At 49.6% G+C, this 24,733-nt stretch overlaps 1 protein-coding gene across 1 annotated transcript in view; it reads left to right on the top strand.

Moving 5' to 3' along the window:
- The window catches only part of LOC101935801 (butyrophilin subfamily 1 member A1-like), a 53,292-nt gene that overhangs the window by 12,569 nt on the left and 15,990 nt on the right, over positions 1-24,733 (top strand). The window contains exons 6-8 of the mRNA XM_065565101.1: positions 2,197-2,217; positions 6,521-6,553; positions 8,245-8,536. Of these exons, the coding sequence (XP_065421173.1) occupies positions 2,197-2,217; positions 6,521-6,553; positions 8,245-8,536 (346 nt within the window). The remainder of the gene's footprint in view (positions 1-2,196; positions 2,218-6,520; positions 6,554-8,244; positions 8,537-24,733) is intronic.

Genomic DNA, 24,733 nt, shown 5'->3' with positions numbered 1-24,733 from the left:
ACCTGGGCCCAGTACTGTTCTTTCACCCTGTCCTGCCCAGTGTGGTGTTTGTGTACCCCCTCACATACCCTCCCCTCAAACTCTGGGCTGTAATGTCCTGGGACTGGTTTGTGTCCCCACCATCCTGTGATAAGTCCACATATATATTTTCCGTGCCTGAACGATGTACCAGTTGAAAGCTCTATGGCTGCATTGAGAGATACCACTGCCTAAAGCTTTATGGCCTGTCATTGACTTCAGCCAGTGGAGTGGTGCATGGTCAGTTACTAGGCGGGAGGGCTGCCCCCACGAGTAATAGCATAGGGCATCGATGGCTTGTTTCACCTCCAGGGCCTCCTTTCGATGACCTATTTGGATACCTCATGTGGGAACAACTTCCTGCTGAGATAGAGAACAGGGTGTTCTTCTCCTCCAACTTCCTGAGATAGCACTGCTCCGCGTCTGAATTGGACGCATCTGTTTGGAGAATAAAGGGCTTTGAGAAGGCTGAGTGAAATATTACTGGCTCCTGGGTCAACAGGCCTTGTAGTGCCCTAAATGCCTTGTCACAGCTTTTGGTTCAGTGGATCCTTTTGGGTGCAGTGCCCTTAACCAGGTCTGTCAAAGCAGCAGCCATGGTAATGGAGTTTGGGATGAAATGTCAATAGTATCCCGCACTAGGGCTTGGATTTTCCACCAAATGTCAAAGCTCCCACAGACCCCCGCCACAACATACCCTAGGTAAGTGACTTCTTGGGTGGCAAGCTGACACTTAGTTGGGTTGGCCGTCAAACCTGCCTCTCTGAGAGCCCCAAATGCCACAGTAACGTGCTTCATATATTCGGCCCAGCTCTCACTGTAGATGATGATATTGTCAATGTAGGTGGCCACGTAAGACCCATGTGACCATAGCACTCTGTCCATCAGCCACTGGAAAGTGGCTGTGTCCCCATGAAGTCGAAAGGGCATGGTTTTAAACTGACGTATTCCATCACTGACAGAATGTTTAATTGTTGTGGAGATGTTTGCTTTTAAATTTACCCTTTTTATTTATTTATTGTTGCATTATTAAACCTTTTTTTGTTTGTTTGTTTGTTTACTTGCTTGTTTTTTATGATTATTCTCATTGGCAGGGATATAACTTTATAAAATGTGGGGAAAAATTAACCTGGATAAATTTCACACAAAAAGTTAATTTGATTAATTTGTAAGAAATACAGTAATTGGGTTTGTTTAAAGTGGAGAAGAGATGGCTGAGGGGGGACATGATAACAGTTTTCAAGTATATGAAAAGATGTTACAAGGAGGAGAGAGAAAAATTGTTCTCATTAACCTCTGAGGGTAGGACAAGAAGCAATGGGCTTAAATTGCAACAAGAGAGGCTTAGGTTGGCCATTAGGAAAAACTTCCTAAGAGGCAGGGTAGTTAAGCAATGGAATAAATTGCCTAGGGAGGATGTAGAATCTCCATCATTGGGGATTTTTAAGAACAGGTTAGACAAACACCTGTCAAGGTGGTCTAGATAATACTTAGTCCTACCACGAATGCAGGGGATTAGACTTTCAGTTCTATGATTCTAATTGAATCACAGAGTTTACAACCAGAAGGGAGGACCAGATCATCTAGTCTGCCCTACTTAAGAGGAAACTGAATAGAAATATTTTCTAAGCCTTAATTATCATATTGATGATAAAGAGAAATAAAATATAAGAAAAGGGAAACAACAAACAATATGTGTATTTCTGTTTAATTTTTAGGAAAACGAGATATAGAAATTGGTAAGTGTCATTATCCTTCCTCACACAAAATTTCTTTTTTGTATGAAATTGGATCCTGATGTGGGAGTTTGTTTAATTCTTGTGGAGTTGTTTGCTTTTCAATTTAACTTTTACAATTCTGGTGTAATATTTAACCTGTTTTTGTTTGTTTGTGTGTTTGCTTTTTTCGTTATTATTTTTTGGTTGGGGGATTACAGTAACTTGATAAAATGTGGGGAATCACTAAATTGCATAGATTTCACACCAAAATTTAATTTGAAAAACTGATAAGCAATAGAGTCACAGAGTTTAAGACCAGAAGGGAACACTGGTTCCTCTGTCATCTGACATCCTGAAGAGGAGGTTGATTTCTCTTAGCCTTGATGAAAAATAGAAATAAAACATAACAAAATGAAAATGCCTAACAAAAATATATGTTTATTTCTCTTTTATTCTTTAGAGAAACGAGATAAAGAAATAAGTAAGTGTCATTACCTTCCTCTGACAAGAAACTTTTGTATCAATTTGGATCCTCATGTGGGAGTTTGTTTAATTGTGGTGGGGGTGTTTTGTTTTCAAATGTATCTTTTTAAAATTGTTGCAATATGAAATCTTTTGTTTACTTGCTTTTTTATTATTGCTACCATTCTTTTTGGTGTGTATAGGTGTTCCTGTTGTAATGTAACTTTCATAAATGTGGGGAAAGACTAAACTGGATGAATTTCACAGCAGAAGCTAGTATGAGAAATTTATAAGTAATAGAGTCATAGAGTCTAAGGCCAGATGTCCTTAAAAGGAGATTGAATAGAAATAATAATCTCTCAACCTTAATTTTCGTATTTGTAAGAACGTAAGAATGGCCATACTGGGTCAGATCAAAAGTCCATCTAGCCCAGTATCCTGTCTTCCAACAGTGGCCAATGCCAAATGCCCCAGAGGGAATGAACAGAACAGGCAATCATCAAGTGATCCATCCCCTGTCACCCATTCCCAGTTTCTGGCAAACACAGGCTAGAGACACCATCTCTTTCCAGCTTGGCTAATAGCCATTGACCGACCTATCCTCAATGAATTTATTTAGTTCTTTTTGAACCCTGTTATAGTTTTGGCCTTCACAACATCCTCTGGCAAGGAGTTCCACAGGTTGACTGTGCGTTGTGTGAAAAAATAGTTCCTTTTGTTCGTTTTAAACCTGCTGCCTACTAATTTCATTTGTCAACCCCTAGTTCTTGTGCTATGAGAAGGGATAAATAACACTTCCTTATTTAATTTCTCCACACCAGTCATGATTTTATAGACCTCTGTCATATCCCCCCTTAGTCATCTCTTTTCTACGCTGAAAAGTCCCAGTCTTATTAATCTCTCCTCATATGGTAGAAACCAAATCAAAAGTTTGCATCTTCCAACCTTCTGCTGCTTGGGCGATCCTCTGGTGTTGAGTGTGTGGGTCCCTGTAGCCTCCCCCTCATGTTCTTGGGTGTCTGGGTGAGGAGGCTATGGAACTTGGGAAGGAGGGAGGGCAGTTATACAGGGGTTGCAGTGGCATTCTGTGGTCTTCCTGCCTTTCCCACATTAGATCCACCATACAGCGGAGCATGTCAGTTTGCTCCCCCATGAGCTTGATCATAGCGTCCCGCCTGCTCTCATCGCACGTGTCCCTCCTCTCTTCGTGTTCCTGTAATGCTTTACGGGACTCCGTAATTGTTTGCCTCCACGCATTCATCTGGGCCCTATCAGTGCAGGAGGACTGCATGAGCTCGGCGAACATGTCGTCCCGAGTTCATTTTTACCGCCTTCTAATCTGGACCAGCCTCTGGAACGGAGTAGATAGGGGCTGTGTTGAAACATTGGCACCTGCAGGAGGAGAAAAAGGGATTGTGTAGTATTTTAAAAGATACATTTCAGAGAGCAAAGGGGACATTCTTCCTCAGTGAAACAGGCAATTCATAGTACACAGCACATGTTCTTTCTGTACAAGTTAGCATTTTGCCTCTAATACTGAAGTGCCTGCCACTTTGGTGTGAGTAAGCCATCACACACGGGCAACAGAATTCAGCTTGCAGGCAGCTTAGGGGCACGCGGGGTTCTGCTTCTTCCACATTCATTTCAATGTTTTCAAACTGCTGGGCCCCCTTTCCCATAGCAAGCAATGCCTGGTGGGTTTGCCATATAAAAGGAGGGCCTGTGGGCTCTTTGTGATGATCGTTTCACACAACACCCCCCACCCCCACCCCACGGCTCCGATGAGGCTCTGAGCAGGGATGAGCCCTCTAAACTAAACGCGAACAGCCCAGCGCAGCTGGGTTTCCCCCCTGCCCCGCACCACGTGGCTCTGATCAGGCTCTCACTCACCAGAAGTGCCTTCTCCAGGGTCATGGTCTGGGAGCCCGCCTTGGGAGTGGGGGGAGGCTATTGGCTCCAGTGTTAAGAATAGTTCCTGCCTAGGAGGGAAAAGGGATTCCCCAATTGCCACCTGTGCACTGTCGTCCTCCTCGTCCTCCAATAACTCATCCTCCTCACTCCGTGCAACTCCCCCCTTGCAGGTGTCCAACGACAGTGGTGAGGTAGTGGTGGCATCGCCCCCCATAATTGCATGCAGCTCATGGTAGAAGCAGAATGTATGGGGCTGTGACCCAGAGCACCCATTTGCCTCCTTGGCTTTTTGGTACACTTGCCTGAGCTCCTTGATTTTTGTACGACACTGCTCTGTGTCCCTGGAGTAGCCTCTTTCCGTCATGGCCCTGGAGACTTTAGCGTAGGTATTTGCGTTCCTTTTTTTGGAACGTAGTTCTGCCATAACAGATTCGTCTCCCCAACATGCGATGAGATCCAGTACTTCCCACTAGGACCATGCTGGAGCTCATCTACGAATCCAGGACTGCGTGATCTCTTGTGATGGTGGACTCTGCATGGTCGCCTGTGATGGTGGACTGTGCTGATGGTCACCTGTGCTGATGGTGACCAAACAGGAAATGAAATTCAAAAGTTATTATTATTATTATTATTCTCTTTTGGGAGGGTGGGGGGTTGTTTTCTAATGTAACTTTATAATATGTGGGGGAAGACCAAAGTGGATAAATTTTACACCTAAAGCTCATTTGAAAAACTGAGAAGCAATTGAGTCATAGAAGCACAAGAGTTAAAGACCAGACAGGACCAGTGGATGCTCTTAATTGACTGTCCTGAACAGGAGGTTAAATAGAAATAATCTCTCAGACTTAAAATTAGTATTGATGTTAAAGAGAAATAAAATATAAGAAAAGGGAAACTCCGAACAAACAATATGTGTATTTTGTTTAACTTTTAGACAAGCAAGATATAGAAATTGGTAAGTGTCATTATCCTTCTTCTGACAAGAATTTTTTTTGTACCAAATTGGATCCTCATGTGGGAGCTTGTTTAATTGTTTAGAGTTATTTACTTTTAAATTTAACTTCTAGAATTCTGTTGCAATATTTAACCTGTTTTTGTTTGTGTGCGTGCTTTTTAATATTATTGTTTTTTTAGTTGGGGGTTTAGTGTATCTTCATAAAATGAGGGGAAACACTAAATTGGACAGATTTCACACTAAAATTTAATTTGAAAAACAGATAAGCAATAGAATTACAGACTAAAAAACCCAAAGGGACCCCTGGATCCTCTTGTCTGACGTCCTAAGAGAAGGTTGATTTCTCTCAGCTTTCATTGTCGTATGCATGAAAAACTAGAAATAAAGCGTAAGAAAATGGAAACTGCTAACAAAAATATATCTTTATTTCTCTTTAATTTTTAGACAAACGAGATAAAGAAATAAGTAAGTGTCATTATTCTTCCTCTGACAAGAAACATTTAGTAGCAATTTGGGTCCTAATTTGGGAGTTTGTTTAATGGTGGTAGAATTGTTTTCTTTGTAATTTAACTTTTAAAATTGTTGCAATAGGAAATCTTTTTTCATTTGTTTGCTAGCATGCTTTTCTCTTATTTTTATTATCAACTTTGGGGAGAGTGTATAGGGGTTTGTTTTGTAATATAACTTTATAAAATGTAGGGAAAGACTAAACTGGATGAATTTCCCTCTATTTCTCTTTAATTTTTAGACAAACGAGATAACGAAATAAGTAAGTGTCTTTATCCTTCCTCTGAAAAGAAAATTTTTGTACCAATTTGGAGTATCATGTGGCCATTTGTTTAATTGTGGTGGAGTTTGCTTTTAAATTTAATTTTTAAAATTGTTGCACTAGGAAACCTTTTTTTGTTTGTTTGCTTTTTATTATTATTGTCATTCTTTTCGGGGTGGGGTGGGGTTGTTTTTTAATGTAACTTTATAAAATTTGGGGAAAGGCTAAGCTGGATGAATTTCACACCAAAAGCTAATTTGAAAAATTGATAAGCAATACAGTAGTAAAGTAGGTAGTGGCCAAGAAAATATGACCCAGGAGGAATTGTGGGAAGGCACTGCAGGACTATCAGCTCCTGAGATGGCTAATCTCCATCCACATTGCAAAGTGGGCAGGTAAGCCTATACCCAAAGTCTTGCCAGCTAGCCTGGGCGTAAAGCACCACCAAACTTGAGTCAGAGTTTTTGTGATTGCACAATAAACAGATTGGGGCAACAGCCAAGTAAGATACTGAGCTAACTCTGTAGTGAAGATCCATCCTGGGAGAGACACACACATGCAACCCAGTGGCGGTTCTGATGAACTTAGAACTTTCTTTTTCCCTCTGTGGATTAGTTTATACAATATTGAATCATGCAATCCTTGTTCCTGATCCCATCTCAGCTCTAATCATGTGGTTGTTTTTAGGGTGGAGAAGATCTGTGGCACCTGTAGAAGAAGGTAATTAAAGATAATATTTTATCAATGTCCAGACATCAGTCCCTCTGAGGCAATGTGCCTCTTTTTACTTGAACGTGGGAGTGGATGTGATAGTTCAGGGTAGACCTCCCCGACACCCTGCATTTCACGGCACATCACAAGGTGAGGCAGGGTTTGTACCTATGTGCTATTGCACCATAATGAATCTACATCATATTGCATCTACTCTTCGTGTCCCTCCACCGCCCGCGTGTGCACTGCACCCTGCAGAGATCTGTGAGAGCAGTTCCCACTCATTGTACAGATCCAGTGGGACATGCACCTCCACAGCCACTTCTCCAGGGGGAGATTTTTTACCTCCCTGTGCTGATGGCCAATCTCCAATTTCTCTCTGTTTCTTCCTTCATCTTTTCCCCTCTGAAGAAGGCCAGGAGCTCTGCCATGACCCCACGCTGATGGGGTGAGCAGGGACTGTGTCTGTGTGTGACCCTTGCTCCAGTCTCCAGCAGAGGAACAGAGCCTTGGTCACAGACGGGGGCTCTTCTGGCTCCATTATACACATCTGGGGAGCTCCTGTGATCAGAGCTATGAGCTTCTCTATTTTCTCCTGTATCCATCCACCATGATCTCAGCATTCTCCCATCTCTGGTAAACAGGATGTCACTTTAGCCTCCCCATCACTAGCATGACCCTCTCCCTCTTTCCACCAGCCACCTATTCTACACCTTCCCTGCCTCAGTGGCGGATTTGCCACTGGGCCAACGGGGCGTGTGCCCAGGGGCCCTGGCCAATTGGGGGGCCTGTGAAAAATGGGTGCCTCCATGCCCCGACTCTCTCTGCCTGCCCGGTGCTCCTGCCAGAGAGTGGGGTCAGGGCTTGGGGGCTTGCCGGGCTTGCCTCACTCCACCCACCTGGCACTCTAGCCAGGGAACGGGATTGGGATGTAAGGGCTTGCCCCCACTCTCTGGCTGGAGCACCAGGTGGGTGGTGCGGGGCAAGCCCACATGCCCTTTCCCCAGCAGAAGAGCAAGGGAGTGGAAGGACTGCAGAAGGGGTGAGGACGGGTCCCCACTTGCTCTGGCCCAGGGCTGCACAAAACCGTAATCTACCCCTGCTCCCCCCACACTTGTAGCTTCTGCCTCATTCCACCATGAACCCCCTTCCCTTGTGCTAACCCCTCACTCCCTGCCTCATGCTAATGTACTTTTGTTCTGTGACTGCTGCTGAGCAGTGAAATTCTGGGCATGTCCAATCCTGGTACCGTGTGGCCTGTTGCTGTCTGAGCTGTGACATTTCAGAGCAGGCCGGGTGCAGTGGAGAGGCCCCATAGCAAAGTCCAGAACAGGAGAAGACAGGACACAGTGAGATTTAAGGTGGGAGGGGAGCTCTGTCAATATTCACTGAGTTGTACCATCTGCTGGGGCTCCCAGAGTCTCTAATCCCCTCCCTGGGGAGAGGTGGGGGCAGAAGGGGAAAGAGTCAGAGTCTCAGGCCTGGCACAGCTGATACTTTCACCCTGTCACTGACTTGTCTCTGCCAGGGGAGTGACTCCCCCCAGCACTGTGCTGAGAGCTCTGATCTGTTGGGTAAATCCTGGAAGAAGGAGATTCCCTGAGTCACTCTCCAGCTGGGGCAAATCCTGTCACTGATGCCATCAAACCCTCCCCCAGGGCTGAGCTCTGCCCCAATGCTCTGATTTTCTCTCTCCCCAGCGAATGTGACTCTGGATCCAGACACGGTGAATCCCGAGCTTGTCCTGTCTGAGGATCGGAAAAGTGTGAGATGGGGACACACACGGCAGGATCTGCCCGACAACCCTGAGAGATTTGACATTGAGCTCTGTGTGTTGGGCTGTGAGGGATTCACCTCGGGGAGACATTGCTGGGAGGTGGAGGTGGGGGATGGGCGATTCTGGTCTGTGGGGGTGGCCAGAGAGTCTGTGAGGAGGAAGGGAGAGATCAGCTATAGCCCTGATGAGGGGATCTGGGCTGTGTGGCGGTGGGGGTGGGGTCAGTTCCAGGCTCTCACCTCCCCTGTGACCCCCCTGCCCCTGAGCCGGGCCCCCAGCAGGATCCGGGTTTGTCTGGACTGTGACCGGGGGCAGGTGACATTTATCGATGCTGGTGACGAGGCCCCGATCTTCACTTTCCCGCCGGGCTCCGTCCCTGGGGAGAGAATCCGACCCTGGCTCCGGGTGTTGCCGGGATCCTGGATCAGACTGTGTCCCTGAGACTGGGGACCCTGAAATTAGCATCTCGAGCCTCACACCTCGCAGTCTCTCTGACTCTGGAGGACTCCCATCTACCCAGCCCCTGGCTCCTCATCTCTATGACCCCTGGAAGCTCCTCCCCCTCCCTGCATCCCCAGGGATGGGAGGGGGTTGGGGGGATGAAGATCCTTGGGGCTGCAGGAGGAGCAGAGGGGCCCAGAGGGGCAGACCTGGGGCTGGGCAGGGGGCAGAACTAACAGCTGGGCTGGGCAAGGCAGATGTGGGGGTGGCAGGGACACAGAATGAATCAATCAGGTTTTAGGAGGTTGGGGAGAAGCTGAAAGTGCCACAGCAGCAGGGAGCAATTTGTACAGATCAGTGGGATTAGAGCTCACTGGGGTCTCCCAGCCAGAGCTCCTGCCACAGGGGCCCAAGTCACATTCCCCTGTAACTACGGGAGAGCTGGTAACACTGTAATTGTCACACACATGCTCGATGGGCAGGGAGAGTTCAAAAATCAGAAGATAAAGCAGGATGCGTTATATATTGTTTTGAGCCCTCATGTTTTGGGGGGTCAATTTCATGATTTTTGGTTCTGACTCATGATTTTTAAGTTCTGGGATTGGCAACACTGTGAGAGTCACAGGTTGGGGGAGGGCAGGCTGGGCTGAACCAGAGGGAACAGAGAAAACACAAGGAAAAGATAAAGTAAAACAAAATAAACATCTTGGATCACAAGAAGAACACTGCAACCCACACAGCCTGACTTAGGCGCCTAGTCTCCCGGCACGTTGAATGGAGACAGGCAGGTGCCTTACAATGCCATCCACAAGAGCCAGCACGCTAGGTGGGGAGCCACCTAAACAGGCAGATGGGAGATGCTAAGAACAGGGGTGTATCCTGAACCGTGCTCCTCTCCCAAAGAGAAGCGCCTGAGGCTGTGTCCACCCTACAGCTGAAGTCGGCAGAATTTATGTTGCTCAGGGGTGTGAATAGACCAACCCCCTGACTGACGTAAGTTACACAGAGATAAGCGCCATTGTGCACAGCACTATGTCAGCGGGAGAGTTTCTCCCATTTACAGAGCTTCTGCTGCTCACAGAGGTGGTTTTATGATGAAAGAATTCACTGAACAATGTATTTATTCCTTTTTTATTTAATGAGTCCTCTTTAATGGCTGACTTTAATGATTTAATGTTAGTCAGTGTTATGCTCACTATGAGGAGGTTTTTCCCCCTCCTCCTTCCTGTTGCTTAGATCAAGTTACAGTGAAGATGAAGAGTCTCTGATTCAGCCACAGCTCCAGAGCCTGCTCCCCTCTCCCTGGTTTTATTGTTTTCTTCCTTACTTTTTATGTTCACAAAATGGAATCAGGTAGGAATCCGCCCTGTGCCTGCTGTTTCTGAGAGGATTTATTTAGGCCTCTGAAGTGTCTTAAAAACATACTTGACATAAAGTCAGTGGAACTACTCCCACTGTGTAAACTTAACCGCACAGCAAGATCAGCACCTTCATTATTCAATGTTTTCTCTGATTGTGTTGCTGCTGGGTTATTTTATTTGCTCCTGGGATAGTGCCCAGGTCTGTTTCTTCACACAAGTATTTTTAAAAGATTGTCAAAGATGCCCAAAGCATTGACTGGACACTTATTGAGGAGTTTACTATATAATAATAATAAGTAATTAATTAATATGTAAATACATTAACTTAGTGGGTTTCAGATGTAAAAAAGATACCAGAGCCCACATGTGCACAAAAATGTAATAAGAACCAGAATATTTTGATGTCATGTGACTTTTTTATTGGATCAGTTAGCTAATACAGTAACTCCTCACTTAACATTGTAGTCATGTTCCTGAAAAATGCGACTTTAAGTGAAACGATGTTAAGCGAATCCAATTTCCCCATAAGAATTAATGTAAATAGGGGGGTTAAGTTCCAGGGAAATTTTTTTCACTGGACAAAAAACTATATATTATATAGATATACACACAGTATATGTTTTGGGAACTTAACTGAACGTATTATGCTTCTCACACAGTTCTGTTCACCAATATCAAATATCCCACCAAAGTTTGCAAAACTGAAGTTAGCATTCACAATAGGAAATAAGAAGCTCATCAAAGCCAGGATACATGAATGGTGTGTCCTAGCACTGGTTAGGCTGTGCCTCTTCACCCACATGGTTTGGAATGTGGTCTCCAAAACAGTGATAAAAAAGATACAGAACAAGAAGTCAAGGAACTGGTGGGTTGGATCTTAGGTGATGTATAAAGAGCTTTTCCACTGCCCTCCTTCCTTCCCAAGTTCCATAGCCTCCTCACCCAGACGCCCAAGAACATGAGGGGGGAGGCTATGGGGACCCACACAATCAACCCCAGAGGATCGCCCAAGCAGCAGAAAGCTGACATATCCGAAATTTTGATTTGGTTTCTGGACTTGTCCTTCCCTCCTCCTCCACCCCCCTAACACAATACCCGCCCCCTTCCCCAATCTACCTTCCGATTTCTCTCAATGTGTTGTGCAACAGATAATAAAGAATGTTTTTTAAACAACTGTGACTTTATTTCCTTTCATATATATGGGGGTGGGTAACTTCAAGAGAAACAAACACAACTGTCACACCGTACCCTGGCCAATCATGAAACTGACTTTCAAAGCTTCTCTGATGTGCAGTACGCCTTGCTGTGCTCTTCTAATCGTCCTGTTGTCTGGCTGTGTGAAATTGGCCACCAGGCGAGTTGCCTCAACCTCCCACCCTGCAATAAACATCTCCCCCTTACTCTCACAGATATTGTGGAGTACACAACAAGCAGCAATTACAATTGGAATATAGGTTGTGCTGAGATCTAACCGAGTCAGTAAACTGCACCAGCGCGCTTTCAAACGTCCAACTGCACATTCCACCACCTTTCGCACTTGCTCAGCCTGTAGTTGAACAGGTCCTGACTACTGTCCAGGCTGCCTGTGTACGGCTTCATGAGCTATGGCATTAAGGGGTAGGCTGGGTCCCCAAGGATCACGATAGGCATTTCAACATCCCCAACGGTTATTTTCTGGTCCGGGAAGAAAGTCCCTTCCTCCAGCTTTCAAAACAGACCAGAGTGCCTGAAGACGCGAGCGTCATACACCTTTCCCAGCCATCCCATGCTGATGTCGGTGAAATGTCCCTTGTGATCCACCAGTGCTTGCAGCACCATTGAAAAGTACCCCTTGCGGTTTATGTACTCGGTGGCTTGGTGCTCCGGTGCCAAGATAGGGATATGGGTTCAGTATATCGCCCCACCACAGTTTGGGAATCCCAGCGCATTAAAGCCATCCACAATGGCCTGCACGTTTCCCAGAGTAACTACCCTTGATAGCAGCTGGTCTTTGATTGCCCTGGCAACTTGGATCACAGCAGCCCCCACAATAGATTTGCCCACTCCAAATTGATTCCCAACTGACCGGTAGCTGTCTGGTGTTGCAAGCTTCCACAGTTCTATAGCCACTCACTTCTCAACTGCGAGGGCTGCTCTCATTTTGGTGTCTTTGCACTTCAGGGCAGGGGAAAGCAAGTCACAAAGTTCCATGAAAGTGCCCTTACGCATGCGAAAGTTTCGCAGCCACTGGGAATCATCCCACACCTGCAACACGATGCGGTCCCACCAGTCTGTGCTTGTTTCCCGGGCCCAGAATCGGCATTCCATGGCATGAACCTGCCCCAGTAACACCATGATTTCCACATTGCTGGGGCCTGTGCCTTGTGAGAGGTCTATGTCCATGTCAATTTCCTCATCACTCTCGTCGCCGCGCTGCAATCGCCTCCTCGGCTGGTCCTGGTTTTGCTTTGGCATGTCCTGGCTCTGCATATACTCCAGGACAATGCGCGTGGTGTTCATAGTGCTCATAATTGCCGCAGTGATCTGAGTGGGCTCCATGATCCCAGTGCTATGGCGTCTGGTCTGAAAAAAGGCGCGAAACTAGTATCTGACGGACGGAGGGAGGGAGGGGCGAGTGACGACATGGCGTACAGGTACAGGCAATTAAAATCAACAAAGGTGGCTGTGCATCAGCGAGAAACACAAACAACTGTCACACAGAATGGCCCCCCCAAAGATTGAACTCAAAACCCTGGGTTTAGCAAGCTGTTGATTTCATGGAGGGAGGGGGAAGCAAATGAATACAGAACAAATCTATTTTTTACATCTTAAGCTGGCAGACGATGGAGCAGCATGACTGATAGCCCTCGGCATCTTCTGGGAGCTTGGCAGAAAATAGCATACTACAACTGATAGCCATCATCGTCATTGGGAAGGCAGCAACTGGGGGACATACAGAGTTTCAGCCACTGAATTACGATGACGACGGATACCAGTCGTAATACACCATCTTCTACCAAAAGGCAAGGGGCTGCTGCTGTATAGCAATGCAGCCCCCCGTCTGCCAGCACCCAGATCGCCGATGACGGCTACCAGTCATACTGCAGCGTCTACTGCCAAAAGGCAATTAGCTGCTGCTGTGTAGCAATGCAGTACCACGTCTGCCGGCACCCAGATGACATATGGTGACGGTGAGCTGAGCTGAGCTGAGCGGGCTCCGTGCTCGGTGTGGTATGTTGTCTGCACAGGTAACCCAGGTAAAAAGGCGCGAATCGATTGTCTGCCGTTGCTCTGATGGAGGGGAAGGTGCCTGACGACATGTACCCAGAACCCCCCGCGACACTGTTTTGCATCATTCAGGCATTGGGATCTCAACCCAGAATTCCAATGGGCGGCAGAGACTGCGGGAACTGTGGGATAGCTACCCATAGTGCAATGCTCCGGAAGTCGATGCTAGCTTCGGTACTGTGGACGTGGTCCGCCGACTTAATGCACTTAGAGCATTTTATGTGGGGACACACACAATCGGCTGTATACAACCGATTTCTATAAAACCGGCTTCTATAAATTCGACCTAATTTCGTAGTGTAGACATACTGTTAGAAAGTTTTCCCTAAGATCTACTCCTGACTGCATACTCACCACTCCATTATCCAAGTTGTTAATATAAATACTGAATATTACCAGACTGAGGACAGACCCCTACAGGACTCCACTAGCTATACACACTTAAGCACGTTAATCTGTCTTTGTAAGATCAGGACCTACGCATTTAGTTTTGCTCCCCCTGAACTAAGTGGGAGATTTGCTATTGACCTCAATGGTTGAATGATCAGGCCTTTTTTACCAGGTATTTCGCAACATAACTGTAGAGTGTCAGTGGGGAAACTGCGATTGTAATGTGTTAATATAGGTAATGGCCCTTCTTATAATAGAAAAGTATTTTAAACCTGTAGTCACTAGAGGCCCCTCTTCACTGCAGAGTTAGTCCTGATGATCTACACCTTTGTCTGAGCAACTGGGTTAGTGTCACCCAGCTGTGAGTGTTCACACTGCAGAGCCCCACCCAAGTCATACCCGTGTTGCTGTGTCCACAATGGTGCTGTACTCACCCAGGGCTTCGCATGTACTTGCTATCTAAGCTGCCTCCAGAAATCTTTTAACGCTCGTGTCAGTGTAAGGTCATAGAAATGTAGAGCTGGAAGGGATCTGAAGAGGTCATCTAGACCACCCTTCCTCCCCCCCCTGCACTGAGGCAGAATTAAATATACCTAGGTAAAGTCCCCTACTATATCTATAACTATCTATGCTTCTGCAAAAAGAAGAACAGGAGGACTTGTGGCACCTTAGAGACTAACAAATTTATTAGAGCATAAGCTTTCGTGGACTACAGCCCACTTCTTCGGATGCATATCATATCTAATAAATTTGTTAGTCTCTAAGGTGCCACAAGTCCTCCTGTTCTTCTTTTTGCGGATACAGACTAACACGGCTGCTACTCTGATATCTATGCTTCTGCTGCCCATTTCCCTATGTTTGCAAGCATTGCTGGTTGTATTGCTGGGATGCATCCAGCAGAGGGTGCCACAATACATCACTGGTTTTGTGCATATTCCCACTTCTCCTGCCCCCACCCTTGGAATTCATGTGGTCAGGGAGGAGTGGCCAAGAAAGCCTGCTGCAAACCCAGACCCAGGTCTGAACCACATCCCCTAACAGCTGTAGGCTTAATTGAAAGCAGCTTAAGAAGTGTTCCTGACTTTAACACGCAGGTGGCTTAGGTGCCTATGGTTTTTCCCCTCTTGCTGCCCCCGGGCTGGTTCCCCTGTCAGGGATTGTGACAGTGCACCCCATAAGGCACCTTACAATGCGATTCCCAAAAGCCAGCTCAGTAGGCGGGGAGCAGCTAAGCTAGCCAATGAGAGAGGCCATCAAGGGGAGAGGGGTGTCCTAAGCCCTGCCCCTCTCTCACAGACAGGTGCCTAAATCAGGGCTGCAGAGGGGCGTCTATCTCTGCGTAGCCACCCACAGGCGGGAACCCAGCGCCTGATGTCAGGTGGCTCAGGCGCCTAAGGGTTTTCTTGCTGGAATGAGGTAGGCACCTGCCTTGCTCCACACAAAATGTGAGCATGGGGGGGAAGCAGGGGGAGGGAGAAGGAGGTGGTTTTGATGATGTCACCCAGCTTGTAACTTTTACCCCGTGGTTAGAGCACTCAGCTGGCATGTGGGAGACCCCGGTTCAGTTCTCCCGTCACGCTGTCTAGAGTAGCTCTGGAACGTGAGTACCAAACTCAAGGCAAACAGTTACAAAGCAGGGCACAATCCCTACACTGGTTGCATATTCTATATTTAGATTTCACCTACCAGGTATCAAATGTTGAGGAACCCCTCAAACACTATAACAGCTTGAACATGGAGTCACAGACAGGCCCCTTGGGTACTCCCGTCTATCTTGCTGCTTTTCTACCTCTTCCCCTGCTACATCTCCCTGCTACTCCTGCTGGGGCTGCCGCATTCCCAGCTGCAGAGTCGGGGCAGCCATTGGCCACAGGTATCTACGGTTAAAGCCACCAGCTGCTGTATCCTGGCCAAAGAGAACGGTGGAAGACATGGAGCAGCAGACAGCCTCTCCCCAGCCCAGGAAGAACCATTAATAGAAACCTTCCCACCCCAAGGCAAAGGGAGCAGGAGGTGGCGGCACTGGAGGGAGAGCCTCTGCCTAATCCAGAAACAGGGAGCAGCATCCAGGAAAGAGCCCCCCTCAGTCCAAGGCAAAGGGATGTGACAGCCCTGAGGGGGAGACCTCTCCATTCATGTCTCTGAATTTAATATTTCAGACATGTAGAAATATTCACCAGAACCCATGTGGTCAGAGTTAAGGGTGTTTGGATGCTGGGCAGTGAGAAGGTTTCTGTTTACTGGTGTGTGTGTGTGTATCTCAGAACCCGTTAGGTTCCACCAGACTGCTGTAAGGGGAATCCAAGCATCTGAGCCCCAGGATCCCCACATAAGTCAAGCCTCTGGGACTGGAACAGAGCCCATCCATTGGTCCAGTCTTGGGGTCCCTGGGCACATTCTTGGAGTGCTCTCTAGCCCCCTGTCCTGAAGCCTGGATCCCACTGCCTAACCCCCTGGTGCAGAGCTGACCCTTCAGACTCCCACATGTTTAAACACACCATCTCCCAGAACTCCACGCCGAGGTGAGAGCTTTCTGGTTTTCAGCTAAACTCTCTCCAGAGGCACGCAGTAGTTGTGAAGCATTTAACACACACACAGAGTCTTTGCACAAGTCCAACACATTATTGCTCTTTCACTTAACCAGAAAAAGCACAAGAGAATTTAGATCACATAGCACAAAACAACCAACCTAACTGCAGTGCCCCTGACTAGCTGACCCTTTCCTTGGGAGTCCTTGGGGCCATCTGGGCTCAGGAAAAGCAGACAGGGCCCCCTCGCCTCATGAAGCTGCTGCATGCTGGGAAACTTTCCTCTCTCCTTTTGATTCGGAGACAAAGAGCGCGATCCATGAAGGGACCCAGTACTCCTGGGGGAATTCAACACCAAAAAGCTAAAAATTCTGTGCATAATATTTTAAAATTCTGCATATTTTATTTGTCAAAATAACATGATATAATCATGCCAATTTCAATTATTTTGGTAATTTATTTCAAAATACCTGCAGGCAACTATGTCCATAACAAGACAGACCAAAAAAAAGATTCTGTATTTTCTTTTTTGACAAATAGATTCCTTACTGGGCATATTAATTCAGAACTCTGAGGAATTCATTTAAACTACAATACAGAATCTCTCTGAGATTGCCCAGCAGGAGAGCGTGTGCTGCACCCTGCCCTCCCACAAGTGACCTACCCCAGTGATAGTTCTAGGCACTGATGGGCTGGTGACCCTGCACATGGTCTAACTCTGCTGTTCTCACTGGTGTTGGGGGCTGGGAGTGCTCCAGTGCATCTATAAGGGACTCTCTCTACGGAGCCTACATCACATCCCCAGGAAAGGTCCAGTGTTACGTCACAGGGTTGCAATGAAATGCTGCCTCCTGCAGAAAAGGGACTGTAATTAAATAGCTATTGGAGCAGGGTCCTGCACCTGCATCTTCTACCTCCCAGTGCCCTGATCCCCTGGCAATAGAGTCATTGTCACTTTCTCCCTCTGACCCAGGGGCTATTTAATTATTTAGTCAACATGGAGCAGCTTGATCAGAAGAGATTGAGGGAGCCCCACATCAGAATATCCCAGACCCCCGTGGTTAGGGCAGTCATCTGAGCAGTGGGAGACCCGTGTTCAAACCCTTCCTCCCCATCAGTCACAGCAGGGAGTGGAACCTAAGGCTTTGTCTACACTGGTAATTGAAAGACAAAATGTTTGTCTTTCAGAGATGTGGCAACACAGCCATGTCACTAAACACTGTGTAGTGTAGCCATAGCCTTAGTCTCCCATATGCCAGGCGAGTGACCCAACCACTGGGCTCAAAGTTATAAAGGAGCCTCTGCCGGCACCTCCTCTGGATTTTGTCTGAGCCCTGATCCAAAGGGGTGCTCAGCACACTCCTACAGGATTGAGCCCCACAGGCAAGACAGGCTTTCCACTACCGGCCTTCTGCTTTGAGGATCCCTCTGGGGTTTAGGTGTGAGGCAGGTGTCTGGGCACCTAGAGTGAGGCAGCAGCAGTGCCCAGGCTCAGAAGTGGAAATTTAAGAAGTTGGGAAATTCTGCCATAGAAATGTTGGCGGTGAGTGAGTTTAGCTGCCTGCACAGTTAGGGGCAGCCGGGCAGAGGTTTTCTGGATTTCAGTGGCACCTAATTCTGGGAGTTTGGTATCTAAACCTGGGCTTTAGTCACCTAAGTCTCGCTGTGGAACTGGGACATCATGGCTCTGTGCCTCAGTTTCCCACCTGTAAAATGGGGATAATGTCACTTACCTTCACTGTAAAATGCTGGAGATCGACTGATGAAAAGTGCTATGTAAGCACTAGGGGAAGAGGAGGAGGATGAAATGGCCCATGACTCTCCGCATGTTCGTGACCTGCCATTACAGGGAAAGACAGAAGCTTAGAGGCAGGAAATTGTTTCTCATTTTGACTCTCTGGGCTGGTGTATCCAGGACCAAGAGTAATTCCTGCTGGCTCAACTGGGTGAACTGGACAGGGAGATTGTGAAGAAACGGGGTGAAAATGCCACCAACTTTTCCAAGCTAATATCTCATCACAACAAGCTGGTCAGTGAGCTGGAGGGGCAGGGCCAGCAGCCAGCGAGTGAATTCCTGCGGGTGAGACTGTTCCAGCCACCCAGATCCCTGCACAGAGACAGGACAGCTCCTGAATCATGGGCACTGGAGTCCAGCACTCAGAGATACAGCATAACTCGGTGTGTGCATGGCAGAGACGGGAATTATTATTGTTCTTTGCAGTTACAGACGTCAGGGCTGGCTCCAGGCAACCAAGCACATGCTTGGGGCGGCACCTGGTAAGGGGCGGCCAATCTTGGGGTGGCGGGGGATGGGGGGGCAGCGCGGCATGGCGCGGCATTCCACGGGGGGGCGGGGGCGCTCCGGTGACGCGGCGCTCGGCGGGGGGCGTTCAGGCGGCGTGGCACTCGGCGGGGGGGGGGGCGGCGCAGGCCGCGGCTCTCGGGGGGGGGGGGTTTCCAGCGGCGCTAGGGTTACCATTCGTCCGGATTCCCCCGGACATGTCCGGCTTTTTCGAGTTAAAAATAGCGTCCGGGGGGAATTTGTCAATGTCCGGACTTCCCCTCCTCCCCGCCCATACAGAGCGTGCGCGCGGCCTACAAAGCAGCCCGGGCTCCGACAGCCAGACCCAGAGCCCTTCCGTCACTTCCCCCCTCCTCTCTCCTGAAACTTGACACCACTCCCCTCCTCTACCTCCCTCCCCCTCCCTCCCTGCATTCACAGATCGCCGGCTGTTCGCCGTCTGGAGCTCCGAGCCTGCTCCGCTCCCCCGCTGTCGAGCGCGCTGCTCTGCAGCACAGTAAGGGGGCCGGGGGTCAGAGAAGTGGCAGGGAGGTTCTGGGGTGGGGGTGGGTAGTCAAGAGACAGGGAGCAGGGGGGAGGGTTGGATGGGTCAGGAGTTCGGGGGGGGCTGTCTGGGGGTTGGGGGTGTAAGGTTTTGGGCAGTCAGGGTACAGGTGGGGGGGGTCTCAGGAGGGGCAGTTAGGGGTCAAGGCACAGGGAGGCTTAGGTAGGGTGTGGGGTTCTGGAGGGCAGTTAGGAGCAGGGGTCCCAGGAGGGGGCAGTCAGGGGACAAGGAACGGGGGGGGGGGGTGTCGGGAGTTCGGGGGGGGGGCTTTCTGGGGGGGGTGGATAAGGTTTTGGGCAGTCAGGGTACAGGTAGGAGGTAGGGTCCTGGGGGGCAGTTAGGGAGAGGGGTCTTAGGAAGGGGCAGTTAGGGGATAAGGAACAGGGAGGCTTAGGTAGGGGGTGGGGTTCAGGAGGGCAGTTAGGAGCAGGGGTCCCAGGAGGGGGGGGACAGGGAGCAGAGGGGTTTAGATGGGTCAGGAGTTCTGGGGGGGGCTGTCAGGGGGTGGGGGTGTGGATAAGGGTTGGGGCAGTCAGGGGACAGGTAGGGGGTAGGGTCCTAGGGGGCCAGTTAGGATGTGGGGAAGGTCTCAGGAGGGGGCAGTCAGGGGACAAGAGGCAGGGAGGCTTAGGGAGGGGGTGGAGTCCTGGGGGGCAGTCAGGGGACAAGGAGTGGGGGGGAGGGTTGGGGGTTCTGAGGGGGCAGGAAGTGGGAGGGAGTGGAAGGGGCAGGGGCGGGGCTAGGACAGGACAGGGGCGGGGCTAGGACAGGACGGGGGTGGGGCTAGGGCGGGGCTCCTCCCGTCCTCTTTTTTGATTGTTGAAATATGGTAACCCTAAGCGGCGCGGCATTCCGTGGAGGGGGGACTCCGGTGCTCGGCGGGGGGGGCAGCGCAGCGTGGCATTCCATGGGGGGGGGGGGTGCTCCAGCGGCGCGGCGCTCGGCGGGCGGGCTCCGGAGGGGCGGCGATCGGTGGGGGGGCAGCGATCGGTGGGTGGGGGCGGGCTCCGGCGGCGCGGCGCTCGGCGGGGGGGTGGCGCGGGGCGTGGCGCTCGGAGGGGGGGTTCTGGCGGCGCGGCACTCGGCCGGGGAGGGGCTCGGGGGGCGGCGCTTTTTTTTGCTGCTTGGGGCAGCAAAAAAGTTAGAGCTGGCCCTGACAGACGTGCAGATGTTAGAGATGGAAAAGCCCCATTCGCTCAGAGAACTCATGGCTTTTAGGCCAGAACAAGGCCTCTATTTCCTGTATTTGTAAAATCCCTTCTGATCCTGTTGATGCCTAGCGGTTACCATTTCACTGGTTTGCTTGTTTTGCCCAAATTTTTTCTCTTCAGCCTTTACTATCCCTGAATAGCCTTGTTTCTTTGGCTGCCTCCCCCTTTCCATTCCCAGGACAGGTTGGTTTATCCTCAGACCTCGGGACAACCCTTAGGGAGCCACTGCCTGATTCTCATTCCTGCACTCAGTGTTGTCAGCGCAGTCACAGGCTGGTGGTGGCCTTGAGCTCAGTGGGCCAGATCCAACCATCCATTTTTATGCAGAACTCCCCAGTGTGGTGAGAGCTGCATGATAACACATGTATCCATGTGGTCTTCTGTGCTGGGGCCTTTCACTGATTGGATTCTGCAACTGCCAGTGTGTGGTTTGCTGAAATCTCATCCCCTGGTGCTGCTTCAAACTCTGATCCCGTCTCTCAGTTCTGAAAAGAGGGTCTAAACGTACCATGCACAGGGCAATCACCCTGGATCCCAGAGTGTGACAGCCCCAAGCCCGGCATGGAGGATGGATCCCCCTGTGTGACATATTAGACCGAGCGCTCTTTTCTCTCTTTCCCCCCCCTAGGACGTCAGAGGCACTTCGAGCAGACACGCAGCTCCTTCTCACTCCCCGTCATAATTCTTGAGACTTTGCAGGGGCTTGGACACCAGGTGAAAGCCATGTCTCCCTAGGGCACCTGAGCACAGTGTGCAGGGCAGGGGTCACATTTCTGCTACTTTCACTTTGTTCAGATTCACCTTGAGGTTCTCGTCCCATGAACAAAACGGTGGAATTACCCATCCTGTGGGAAAGGTTATGAACTTGTTGTTACATCCCTGGGGGACTGGCTGGCTCTGGACACTGGGTATATATTTCTAGGTCTCTGCTTACCATAGGTGCTGACTTTTATTTTTCCAGGGGGTGCTCCACCCCAGCTCTGCCCCGAGGCCCCGCCCCCCACTACACCACTCCCCTGGGGCCCCGCCCTCACTCAACCTCTTCTCACTGCTGCTCCAACTTCTCCCCCAAAGCCCCCATCCCTGCAGTTAGCTGCTCTCCACCCTCCCCCAAGTGCCTCTCCCAGCCTCCGAACAGCTGATCAGTGGCCCCATTGAACAGCTGTGGCTGGTGGGTGCTGAGCACCCACTATATTGTTTTTGTGGGTGTTTGAGCTCCGGAGCACCCAAGGAGTCAGCACCTCTGCTGCTTACAGTCATGGGACTGAGCTGTGACCAAGTACAAACACCAACTTACAATGAGACTTAGCCCATGTACTGTTGTTAATGGCCGATCTCTAAGGCCTAAATTCACAACACTGGCCTAATTTTGGCTGTCACAGTTTATCTCTTCGAAATACAGGATTTCAGGGCACCTGTTACACCTGCATCCACAGCTGCATCCGGAGTCAGTGGGTGCTGCAGGTGCCCAGCCCCTTGGAGAACCAGCCCCTAAATACTCAGGTCAGTATCCTAAATTTGGACCCTAAATCAATAGACATTCTTGACATTTGGACCCAGCCCATCATTGTGCTCTGGCTCCCGAGCTGGCTAGAGTGGGCCAAGTGGGTGTAGAAAAGGGGTAAAGCCCTCCCCCACCCTGGGAAATTCCTCCAACAAAGGAGTCGCTTGTGCCTCCTCCCCTGCAGCGGCAGGCACAGGGAGTGCTCCTGGGAGGGCTGTGAGGGAGTGGGGTTGGGGCATGGACAGGCTGGAGGAGAAGGGGGTGGAGCAGGGATAGAGGGGCGTGGCCAGGGTGAAGCTGCACCTCACCTCTTATACTCTGCACCCTGGCAAAGCCCCTTAGGGCCATTAAACCAGGGATGCAGCTCTGGCTGGAGCTCAGGACTTACTTAGTTGCTGCCAAGGTTTGCATTGTCCTTGCAGACTCAGTTTCCCCATCTACACAAGGCTTGTGTGGCTATTTGCATTACAGTCTATGAAGGATGAGGGCCCCATGGTGCGAAGCTCAGAGTAGACGCTGAGAAAATAGACCCAGAAAGGTTATGATTCAGAGTCTGGGTCCTGAAAAGTCTCAGTGTCCTGCTGCCAAAGGGGCCAGAGTGAGTAAAGTTACAGCCATGTAAGTTACATTTACCGAGAAAGGGGCAGAGCACAAACATGCCGCCCCCAGCTGTCTGAGGGTATGTCTACACTATGAAATTAGGTCGAATTTATAGAAGCCGGTTTTATAGAAATTGGTTGTATACAGCCGAATGTGTGTGTCCCCACATAAAATGCTCTAAGTTCTCTAGTCGGCGGACCGTGTCCACAGTACCGAGGCTAGCGTCGACTTCCGGAGCATTGCACTATAGGTAGCTATCTCACAGTTCCTGCAGTCTCCGCAGCCCACTGGAATTCTGGGTTGAAATCCCAGTGCCTGAATGATGCAAAACAGTGTTGCGGGGGGTTTTGGGTACATGTCATCCAGCCCTCCCCCTCCGTCAGAGCACCGGCAGACAATAGATTCGCGCCTTTTTACCTGGATTACCTGTGCAGACAACATACCATGGCAAGCATGGAGCCTGCTCAGATCAGCTCACCGTCACCATATGTCATCTGTGTGCCGGCAGACGTGGTACTGCATTGCTACACAGCAGCAGCTGCTAACTGCCTTTTGGTGGTAGATGGTGTAGCATGACTAGTAGCCGTGGGGCTGGCAGCTGTAGGGCTGCATTGCACCAGCCCCTTGTCTTTTGGTAGAAAATGGTATATTATGACTGGTATCTGTTGTCATTGTACTGCAGTGGATGTCAATCATGGGCACCTGGGCAGACATGCTACTGTCTCGATGATGATGGCTATCAGTCGTAGTATGCTATTTTCTGCCAATTGCCCAGTATTGTCTGCTAAGCACCCAGAAGAGGCCGAGGGCAATCTGGGTGCTGGCAGATGTGGGGCTGGCAGACGTGGGGCTGCATTGCTACACAGCAGCAGCCCCTTGCCTTTTGGTAGAAGATGGTATATTACGACTGGTATCTATCATTGTCGTACTGCAGAGGCTATCAGTCATGCTGCACCATTGGCTGCCAGCTTAAGATGTAAAAAATAGATTTGTTCTGTATTCATTTGCTTCCCCTCCTGCTGCAAGCCCTGGTGGATCACAAGGGACGTTTCACCAACATCAACGTGGGATGGCCAGGAAACGTACATGATGCTCGCGTCTTCAGGCACTCTGCTCTGTTTCGAAAGCTGGAGGAAGGGACTTTCTTCCCGGACCAGAAAGTAACCGTTGGCGATGTTGAAATGCCTATCGTGATCCTTGGGGACCCAGCCTACCCCTTAATGCCATGGCTCATGAAGCTGTACACAGGCAGCCTGGACAAGAGTCAGGACCTGTTCAACTACAGGCTGAGCAAGTACCAAATGGTGGTGGAATGTGCATTGGGACGTTTAAAAGCGCGCTGGCGCAGCTTACTGACTCGCTCAGACCTCAGAGAAAAGAATATCCCCATTGTTATTGCTGCTTGCTGTGCCCTCCACCATATCTGTGAGAGTAAGGGGGAGACATTTATGGCAGGGTGAGAGGTTGAGGCAAATCGCCTGGCCGCTGATTACGCGCAGCCAGACACCAGGGCGGTTAGAGGAGCACAGCAGGGCGCCGTGCGCATCAGAGAAGCTTTGAAAACGAGTTTTGTGACTGGCCAGGCTACGGTTTGAAACTTCTGTTTGTTTCTTCTTGATGAACCCTCCGCCCCCCCCGGTTCACTCTACTTCGCTGTAAACCAACCACCCCACCCTCCCCTCCCCACTTCGAGCACCGCTTGTAGAGGCAATAAAGTCATTGTTATTTCACATTCATGCATTCTTTATTAATTCCTCACACAACTAGGGGGATAATTGCCAAGGTAGCCTGGGATGGGTGGGGGAGGAGGGAAGGAAAAGGACACACTGCATTTTAAAACTTTAACTCTTATTGAAGGCCAGCCTTCTGATGCTTGGGCAATCATCTGGGGTGGAGTGACTGGGTGGCCGGAGGCCCCCCCACCGTGTTCTTGGGCGTCTGGGTGAGGAGGCTATGGAACTTGGGGAGGAGGGCTGTTGGTTACACAGGGGCTGTAGCGGCAGTCTCTGCTCCTGCTGCCTTTCCTGCAGCTCAACCATACGCTGGAGCATATCAGTTTGATGCTCCAGCAGACGGAGCATCGACTCTTGCCTTCTGTCTGCAAGCTGACGCCACCTATCATCTTCAGCCCGCAACTTGCTCTGTTCATCCCGCGATTCAGCCCGCCACCTCTCCTCTCGTTCATATTGTGCTTTTTTCATGTCTGACATTGACTGCCTCCACGCATTCTGCTGTGCTCTATCAGCGTGGGAGAACATCTGGAG

This window comes from Chrysemys picta, chromosome 12, assembly GCF_011386835.1.
Source record: "Chrysemys picta bellii isolate R12L10 chromosome 12, ASM1138683v2, whole genome shotgun sequence".
NCBI lineage: Eukaryota > Metazoa > Chordata > Testudines > Emydidae > Chrysemys > Chrysemys picta.
This window is presented reverse-complemented; position numbering and strand designations above follow the sequence as displayed.